We start from the raw sequence: 10,000 nt of genomic DNA on the forward strand, positions 1-10,000 counted from the left end.
ACAGGAAGTGACGTGTGACCTCTGCTGCAGAGGTCATGTTGACATCACCTGACACCTTCAGCTCTGATCACCACAAACTCTCTTCACGTCTTCGTGTCTTCATCGTGTGTGTCAGCACTTCTTCACCAGAGAGATTTGTTTTTGTTTCTTCATGTTTGTGTCACGAGTTAGAAGCTCCCCCCCCCCCCCCCACTCACTCAGTGAATCAGTGGAGGATCCTCTGCTGTGTTCACACTGCTCCTGGATCTAGACCTTATACAGGAGACAATGAAACATGAATGAAACAGCTGATTCTGAACTAATAAGATTTAGTGGAGATGAGTAATTTCTACTCAAAGTACTGTTACTGAGGTCAAGGCAGCCGAGGTTAGTTCAAGTATAAAGCACAAAATAATTCAAAAGATATAAAAGACTTAATTACTTAATAATGTGACTCAGGATAAGAACAGAGTAAGAAATAGTAAGTAATAATTATTTGATTTGAAATCTTCAGCCTTGATTAAAAAGAGTTATAGATATGTAGAACATAAATACTGAAGGAAAAGATGAACCTTTAGTTCGAATTTTCGAATAATAATTAATCTTATTGTAGTTACTTTCCAATTATAATATATTTTCCCTGTAGCACTTTCTTTCCACTGACAACTGAAATGACATAAATTAAAAGCAGGGATCATCTGAATGAGGGCAAACAAGGGTTCACCAAAACAATATAGGAGCAGAACAGGTTTTTTCCCTTGAAAAACAGAGACGTCGTTTGATAAGTTGTCGAACAATACACAACGGTTCAGTGAGGAGTAAAACTTTCCCCACAACGACATGACAACTGTCTGCCACAGTGAGACCCGCCCACAGACTAAAATCAAAATGTCAAGGTATTCCTTTCAGGATGTTTACAATCATGTCTGGTGGATTTGTCATCCAATTAAGTGTGAACAGCTTTGCCCCCGCTGGCTCCCTGGGGGCCCGCGAGAATACATTGACATTCATAGCGAGCAGACGGACGGAGCCCACTCAGTCCCTGCAGTGATCTACCAGCTCTTTACACTAGCTCTAACACCGCTGCCTCACTAGTAATAATCATCACTCAGTCTAAATCACACCAGCTCATTATGATTATTAACACTATATTATTATTCTGCTAGTTGTTTGAATCGTACCCGTCACCATCAGGTCGTTTTCTGGTCCGAGTCTGAAGCTTCATGTGTTTGTTGTTTCCTTTCATCTGTTAGTTCTGGTTCCACTTTGTAATTTAAGGACTAAAGAATTTAGTCTGACAAACGTACATCCTGTGGTCATCCCCTATGTGGGCGGAGTCTACCCATACTTGACTCTGATTGGTTTGTAGACGGCGTCTGACGTGGGAGTGTTGTCAGGTGGGGGGGTAGTAGTCTTTCTGTTTGAATGGACATGAATGGAACTTCATTTGGTTGCCATGGTAACATCATGATGGTATTACAATCAGCATCAGCACCTTCAGGCGCAGTACTCCACAGTACTACAGTAGTCCACAGTACTCCAGTACTCCACAGTACTCCAGTAGTCCACAGTACTACAGTAGTCCACAGTACTGCATTACTACACAGTAGTAGTCCACAGTACCACAGTACTACAGTACTCCACACTAGTTCAAATGCAGCAAATGAACGTCCTCATGGTTCTAACATTTTATCACCGGAGGTGAAGACTGCAGCTTCCTCTTCTTCTTCTTCTTCTTCTTCTTCTATTGTTTAATTCTGTCTCTACTTCCTGTGATTGGTCCAAAAGTCCAAACTATCCAACAAAGTGTTTTCACTGCAAATCAACAGAACCAGTTTCAGTTTGATCCAGACCCAGAACTCCTCTTCTGCTCTGAGGAACCTCTCACACCTGATGTTTATACACACAAGTGAGTTAGCAAGTTAGCAAAAAGTTTGACTGAGTTATTGACCTTTCTCGATTTGGTATCTTGTTGTATCTCCAGTCAGAAGAAACACACAACCCTAACCCATCAAACAGTTAAACTCTATAATGACTTGGTTTGTTCTGTTGAGGAGATGATGATGTCTTTCAAACCCTAATGTGCTTGTTCCTGAAGCTTGTTTTTTAATGAGTCGTGATTTGTCAGCATGAGGTCAGCATATGACTTTGAGCTGAAGACCAAACAAGAGTTTTACATTTAATGTAAAACTCTTTGATTTTCCCTGTTGTTGAAATGTGCTGTTCAAATAAATGTCCCTTGCATATAATGTTGCACATTTAGCTGATCTGCTGGACAAGAATTAGATATCTTTGACAAACTTAACTAACTGTGACCTTGTCTGGGAGGTGCTATTGAAAAATACTAAAACTTTTTAACATAGAGAATATGTTGTTACTTCTGCCAAAGAGGTAATTTTTCCACCTATGTCCATTTGCAAAGAGATTTCTGACCAGATTTCCCTGAAACTGGAGGGTGAATGGAACATGGGCCAAGAAAGAATCATCACATTCTGTCGTGGATCCGGACTAGGCTTTTTTCAGAGGCTGTATCGTAACAAGTCACGCAACAAACCAGTCCGTACAACCATGTTGAAGTGGAGATAATGTAACATAGCCTTAGCTATAAGGTGTCATTGAGTATCAGGGGACTGTCGGGTCTTGGTGCAGGAGATCCAAATTGACATCTATTTGGACTTAATCAGAGCCTCATTGCAATATCCTGCAGCTCGCTCCTCAGTTTTATGCTTTTGTGATGTTTTCAATGCAAAGATCTTAAATAATGACTGATTATTCACCACAGGAAGTGAATGTTTTATTCGCCTGTGTGACCATGTCCTTAATCTCAGGAGTCAAGGTCAAGTCCTCAGTGTCATTTCCAACGTAGCTTTGCACACCTGCCATCCGTTAAATCTGTCCCATCATTTGAAAAACCTTTGTTCATGAATTTAAATTAGTGCAAACAATGATTGTGTCAGATCTGAGTTCACTGTGTTTCCTCAAACTGTGTTTTTCAGTTAAAATGATCACACTATTTATCCTGATGCAGATCAGTCGACCTCGTCAACCACTCGTCAAGATGTAATTAAGACGTAATTGAAATAATTTGAGTTTAGACTGTTGGAACCTTTACTTTTCCCATCAGGTTTATTCACAGTGACAGTACATCATTTCTCACACTTCTTCCTGTTTGTGTTTTTGACAGCTCCTAGCTCCGCCCCCAAAGACTTAACGGTGATCAGTCGTGAAGGACGACCCCGCGCCATTTTAATCAGCTGGCAACCGCCGATGGAGGCTAACGGACGAATCACAGGTGAGCGTACAAACATGTCGAGCTCAGGTAATGTGAACCTGCTGGTTATATAGTTAGTTAGTTCGTTTTTCTGCCTTGAAAAGCCTGAAAATAAAGCAACAGTTATTTTCTCAGAATTCACAGTGAGTTGAAGAGTTAAAGAAACGCTGTGAATCCAAACACACTTTTTTCTCTTCCACTCGTCTGTTAACAAGCTCTGCTGCTCCTGCAGCGTCTCAGAGGATAAATCAAACGCTCCCTGCAGCGATCACAACACAACCCATCAAATATTTTATACTTTTTTCTTTCTGTGTGATTCCATAACAATTTATTTATTCTTCTCTTCACACAGATACATTTACTTCTTTGTGTTTATTCTGTCATGAAACTTTCTGTGTCTCAGATTTTATTTTTCAAAACCCAATATCTGATGTGAATATGGACTGAGTCCATCTGTCACCTCTTCATAAGTCATTTAGTTTATTTTATGAGCTGTTGTCTGACAGGTTACATCCTGTACTACACGCTGGATAAGAACATGCCGATAGACGACTGGGTGATGGAGGCGATCAGCGGCGACCGGCTGACTCACCAGGTCGTCGATCTGAACCTCGACACGGTTTATTACTTCAGGATTCAGGCCAAGAACGCCAAAGGGGTCGGCCCGCTGTCGGAGCCCGTCCACTTCAGGACCGCCAAAGGTTTGTTATCGGGTGTGTGTGAATTCATGTCCTTATTTTATATTTGATATGTTTTCTGACTCTTTTTCTCTTTTTCCTCCAGTGGAACATCCAGACAAGATGGCCAATGATCAAGGTAGGATTTATTTATTTAAGTAAGACAGAGTTTCACAGCTTCAAATATAGATATCCTCCACAAATTAATTCTGATGTAAAATCCTTCTTTTTCATTTCATCTTTTTTCACATCGTTTCTTGCACAAGTCAAATTATCTTCACATTCAAATATCATTAACAATTAATATTTTTACAATTAACAGTGACTTTAGATTCACTTTCATTTGAATTTCTAGTCATGCTAAAATTAAATTTCACACTCAAATTCTTTTTCACAGGCTCAACCCATAATTCACAATCGACAACACACAGTCAATTTCAGCCATTGTTTTTTTATTTCACTTTTTCTCCCACCTTCAAATCATCAGTGTGATTTTACTCCTGAGGAGTAAAGTGATGTGCTGATGAGAAGGTTTCTCTCTTCACATATTCAGAATAAATTAAAACATTTCACCGGTTCAAAGGTCAAATGTTTAACATGTCCCTTCAACACAGCTCATCTATTTCCAATGTTCTCCTGATTTCAGGATCCATTGTTTCACTCAATAAAATCTGAACTGATCGATTTGTCAAATTGACGTTGAACCATGAAAATAAATATTGTTATAAAGTCAATGATGAATTGACCTGATATTCTACAGTTATTTAAGATCATATTTATGTTTTTTTTTTTTAAATAATAAGTTGAACACAATCAAAATATTTACAGATTTGCTCAATGTTTCCACATCAAGTAAAACGTCAATGACCTCAGACCATAAAGATGGACGACATCGTGGCTCCACAAAAGTGAAGCCAAAGCCAGTATCTGAGATATTTTAAATTGATTTTGTGTCGTCCATCTTTATTTACAGTCGATGATTCACACACTGATGATGCGTGTTCTCTTATCACCTGACAAATCCACCATTTTGATATCAGAGGTTCACACACACCTGGTTTTTAAAGGGAATGGTAGATGATGTACGACTGCTGGTCAAAGCCCAGAATGCACTGGGGCAGATTACTGCAACATGACATCAGAACAGAAATAAAATGGTTAAAAAAATCAACCTTCATTCGACTTTAAAAAGTCTTATTACCAGGAGTCATGTTCTGAGATTTCAAAGTGATCTGAAGTTCATTAGCCTCTTGTGTCTTCGTGCAGCTAATAAATGGAACTAGAGAACAGAGTGTTAATCATGTCTGAGTTCATTTGATGAACTTCAATATGTTAAGCAGCTTTCGTACGTCTGCATTAATATTCACAACCGCCTCCTCTTCCTTGATCTGCTTTCATTTCTCTCTTGTTTTTGGATTTTCCCTCTGCTCCGCGAGTCAAGGCTGTTTGTATAAAGTGAAAAATAAATTCAACTAAGGAGAAACCCGAATATGTTCACATAAACGTTTCTCATTAGTGAACATGAGACCAACAAAGCTGAGATTTGAACCCTCATCAGCATCCCTCCTTCATCCTTCTCTCCTTCCTTCTAAAACTTCTTCTGTTTTCTCCTTTTCTCATCTTGCTTCCTTTCATATCCCTTTTCCTTTATTCCAAAACATTGACACAAGTTAAATAAATCAGATTAATATGAGACAAATACTCAAAAAGTTTGATTTCCATTCGGACAAACTTCTTCTTTGTGGCTTCTTCTTTTCATCTTAATATCTGCGACAGCTCTCAAACTCTTGAGCTCTATGTTGGAGAAAAATTACAACGACAGTTGACGCAGAATTTGCATAAAATTCATGAAATACTAATTAACTGAGATTCTCACATTCAAGCGTGAAATTAAAAGCAACTGTGTCAATGGTTATAGACTAATTTACTCATTTGCACTAAAACTTTGGAGCATTAATCATAGAGGAGAGATTCTTTAGTTTCCCTCAGGATCACAAATTTATTTGCATCTTTGCCAACACATTTCGTCTGATCAGAAACAAACAGAACATTTAACATTTCTAAACCTGTTCTCAGACGTGAACTGAAGTCTGACATGTTCTGCAGGTTCTCTATGTGAGAACAAATGTCTGAGTCAGTGTCTCTGGACATCTTCTGGAACTTTTCCTGCAGCCTCCTGTAAAGAGACCATGTGAGAATACAGAATGTCCCGGACAATCTCCTGTTGCTTCTTCATATGTGAAATACAAACTTCAGAAAATGTTCAGACACTATTTTACGTCTGAAAACATCTTGACTGACATTTTTCCTCGGCATCTTACAGATTGTTGCTCTGCAGCGAATTTCAATTTGTGCATTTTACTATTTGATTGACTGTTTATTCCTCTGATTAGTATTAGTTTACCATTTTGACTGTTCTTTACTTTCAGCTCATCATTTGAGCAGTTTATCACTTTTAGATAAATTATTCCACTTTGTTTTAAACCAAATCTTAAATAAATGTTATTGTGAATTTAATATAATTAAATGTGAAGACAGATGTTTTTTCAGGCTGAGGAAGTTCCTTCAAATTTACTGTTGAAATAGTATTTTACTGTGAGTGCACAGGTGTGTGTGTGTGAGTGTGTGTGCGTGCGTGCGTGCGTGCGTGCGTGCGTGTGTGTGTGTGTGCATGGCAGTGTGTGTGTTTGCATGTTTTTGTGTGTGTTAGTGTGTGTGTGTGTGCATGTGAGTGTGTGTTTGTGTTTATGTGAGTGTGTTTGTGTGCATGTATGTGTTTGTGTGTGTTTGCATGTGAGTGTGTGTTTGCGTGTGTTAGTGTGTGTGTGTGTGTGTGCATGTTAGTGTGTGTTTGCATGTGAGTGTGCGTGTTTGTGAGTGTGTCAATCAATCAAATTTTATTTGTTTAGCCCATATTCACAAATCACATTTGTCTCATAGGGCTTTAACAAGGTGAGACTTCCTCTGTCCTTGTGTGTGCTCCCGCTCCATGTAGAGAATACGTGTTTTCTAGGAGGGGGGGCTTCCACTGTACACACACACACACACACACACACACACACACACACAGTTTGATGAACACCAAGCTGCGCTGGGTTTCATCATCCAGGTTTCTGTAACTTGAAAATCAAGACTAACATCAGATTTGTAATTGTAGAGACAACAAATGACGACTTGCAGAATGAATCCAGCTTCAGAATTCTGTCTTTAAGTGAATTTGTGATGTCCAGCAGCTTTTTGAATTCTGTCTCATCAGTTTCAGTCAGGATCCGACTTCCTCCTCGAATCTCAACACAATAACTTCCTGCCATAAATTACTTTATTTCATACTAATATATTAACTGTTCTTCCCTTGGCTCAGGACCCAGACAATTCTTTGCTTTGTCAAGACTTGCCAAGATTCTCTCTCGTCTTTTTCTCTCCTTCTATTTCTTTGTCTCTTTCTCTTCTTCTGACGTTCCTGTTTATTTCTCATCTTCCAGGTCGCGGAGGAGACCACACCTACTGGCCGTCTGACACCAACCTCATTGACAAGAGCAGCATCAACGGTAAAACACACTGTTCCTCCCAATGAGTGTGTGTGTGTGTGTGTGTGTGTGTGTGTGTGTGTGTGTGTGTGTGCGCCTGTCATGTCTAAACTCTCTTTAACGACTCGCTGCCTCTTGCTGATTTACTGTTTGTTAAATTCGCTTCCTGTTTGTTACGAATCACTGCTGCCGGGAAGAAATTAATAACTTTTAATGTCTCACCATCAATCATCATTTTTACAAACTTGAGAAAGAAGAATCATCTCCATGAGAAACAGGATTAAATGAGGGTGGTGACATTAAACTAGTTTTTGAAATAAAGCACAACACTGTTTTATTTTAGTTGATAGAAAAACGGACGGAGAGGTCATGATTGACAGTTGAGACTGACTCGTGATTGATCCAGCACATGAATGGGCGGGACCTCCATACCCTGGATCAGAACAGGTGTGATCAGATCCCTGGATCAGATCACCTGAGCACACACTGTGAACAAAGTGACCTGCAGAGCTGTGACCTCATGAGAAGAGACAGCAGTAAATCTCTCCAGGTTGTTTTTCAGTCAGAGGAAGCTCTGCGACGTTAAAGATAAACAACCCTTCGCCCCTGGCGACCGTTCATAAAGCCAGAAGAGGGCGGAGGTCAGAGGATGTAGATTTACGATGGCTTCCGGCAGCAGCGGTTGCAACAGTGCTGACGAAACGTTGAGACACACGTAAACATCAGTGTCGTCCAATGAGACACTGAATCACTGCCATCGACAGACCCTGACCTCTGACCTCTGCTGTGCAGATCCAACAGTTTTTCTTAAAGCAGGAACAAGAAGAGACAGTTACAGTGAAGAACATGATTCTTCAGTGTTTAGAATCAGTGTTGGTATAAAATATAACTGAATTTTACCTTTAGTATTAAAATCATAGTTATAATTTAGGTTTAATAACAATATTAGTAACAGTGGTGTTAGAATATTTTCATTATCAAGCAGCCAGAGCTTCACACACTTCTTTCTCTTACGTCCTGTTATACCTTGTTGTTAAAGGCTGAAATTTAAACCTGCAGACACACTCCCTCAATTACATGTTCCCCAGAGGTTGAACCCTTTAGATTCAATGACCCCGTGACGTTTCGTCATGAGTGAAGAAGGAGGAAGCCTCTGCTTACGGTCGCACATCTGTGATGTCAATGAAAAATGTGTTTCACAAAAGGACAAAAGCTTTTATGAGGTTTTTAATCTAACTTTTAAAAAAGAGAGAAAGAAAAGAAGAGTGAGTCTGGCTGCAGCTGTGATGGATTGTGGTTTTCATTGGGGCTGACAACGGAGAGAGAGACAAAGGAAGAAAGGGAGAGAGAGAAAGAGGTAAAGTGCCTCTCGCTCAGTGTCTCGTATATTTTCTTACCTGCGTCTCCTCCCCCCTCACTTCTCTTCCTCCCCATGTTCTGCCCTTTCTCTCTCTCCATCATATTTATCTTTCTTTACCCACCACTTTAGTACGATTCCTCTCCTCTCTTCCTTCAACACATTCCCTCTTCTCTCCATCCAGACCTCCTCTGTTTCTTCTTTTCTCTCTCTCTCAGTGCTCCGAGGTAAAGTTAATGAACGACAGAGCATGTCATCAATTTCTCCCTTTAGCCGAACACACACACACACACACACACACACACACACACACACACACACACACACACACACACGTATTGATTGGTGAAGCAGCAGCTTTGTGTTCAGTCTGTTGAAACCACAGTTGTTTTTATTCTGCAGACTTTTCATTTGTAGCTTTGTTTCTTTACAAAAAAGATTCTACAACATAATTTGCATCACCAACAGAAAGTAAATATAGTAAAATGTAATCAAATCAAACCATTCTCTTTATGTTGATGACAGTTGTTTTTATCTTCATATTTCAGAGTCTCCCATTGGTCAGATGCGTCCACCTCACGGCAGCGCCACACCACAAAAGAACGGCAACCTTCTGGTACTCATCGTGGTTTCCGTGGGAGCCGTCACAGTAGTTGTGGTCGTCATCGTCGCGCTAATCTGCACCAGGCGCTCCTCGGCGAAACAGAGGAAGTAAGATGATTTTTTCACGTGTGTCCGGCCGTAAATAAGTATCAGGGAAACACGTCCGGGAAATGAAGCCAATGCGTTCAGGGCTGGAAACCTGTGTTCTCTCTCTGACCAGCAGGGGGCGACTCCACTGGTAGTTTCTATAGAAGTCTATAGAAAGTGACTTCTCACTTTATAACGTCAGTAAACATTCAGGAGTTTCTGTCTCAGTCTCTAGTTTCAAGTCTTCTTCAAACAGCTGATGTTCATTTAGTGAATTATGATCATTTAGAGTCAAACAGACCATAAAGCACCGGATGTGTTGGGGGAGGATACCACAGTGTGATTGACAGCTAGTACCGTCCAATGGGTGCAGGTGGGCGTATCCTCAAGCTCTCAGTCAGGCTCCACCCCCTCTTCTCCAAATCCGGTTACTTCTGGTTTAAAAAAATCAAGATCGTGCTGAACAAGATGTCAAACTAAGGCTTCAGATCAGCAGCTC

The 10,000-nt window shown here is 40.2% G+C and overlaps 1 protein-coding gene across 1 annotated transcript in view; it reads left to right on the plus strand.

The window, feature by feature from the left end:
* The window catches only part of dcc (DCC netrin 1 receptor), a 139,681-nt gene that overhangs the window by 105,247 nt on the left and 24,434 nt on the right, over positions 1-10,000 (plus strand). The window contains exons 19-23 of the mRNA XM_034603188.1: positions 3,164-3,271; positions 3,757-3,951; positions 4,034-4,066; positions 7,410-7,475; positions 9,360-9,522. Coding sequence (XP_034459079.1) covers positions 3,164-3,271; positions 3,757-3,951; positions 4,034-4,066; positions 7,410-7,475; positions 9,360-9,522 — 565 coding nt within the window. The remainder of the gene's footprint in view (positions 1-3,163; positions 3,272-3,756; positions 3,952-4,033; positions 4,067-7,409; positions 7,476-9,359; positions 9,523-10,000) is intronic.

The sequence above is a fragment of the Hippoglossus hippoglossus genome, chromosome 12, assembly GCF_009819705.1.
Source record: "Hippoglossus hippoglossus isolate fHipHip1 chromosome 12, fHipHip1.pri, whole genome shotgun sequence".
NCBI classification, from domain to species: Eukaryota; Metazoa; Chordata; class Actinopteri; order Pleuronectiformes; family Pleuronectidae; genus Hippoglossus; species Hippoglossus hippoglossus.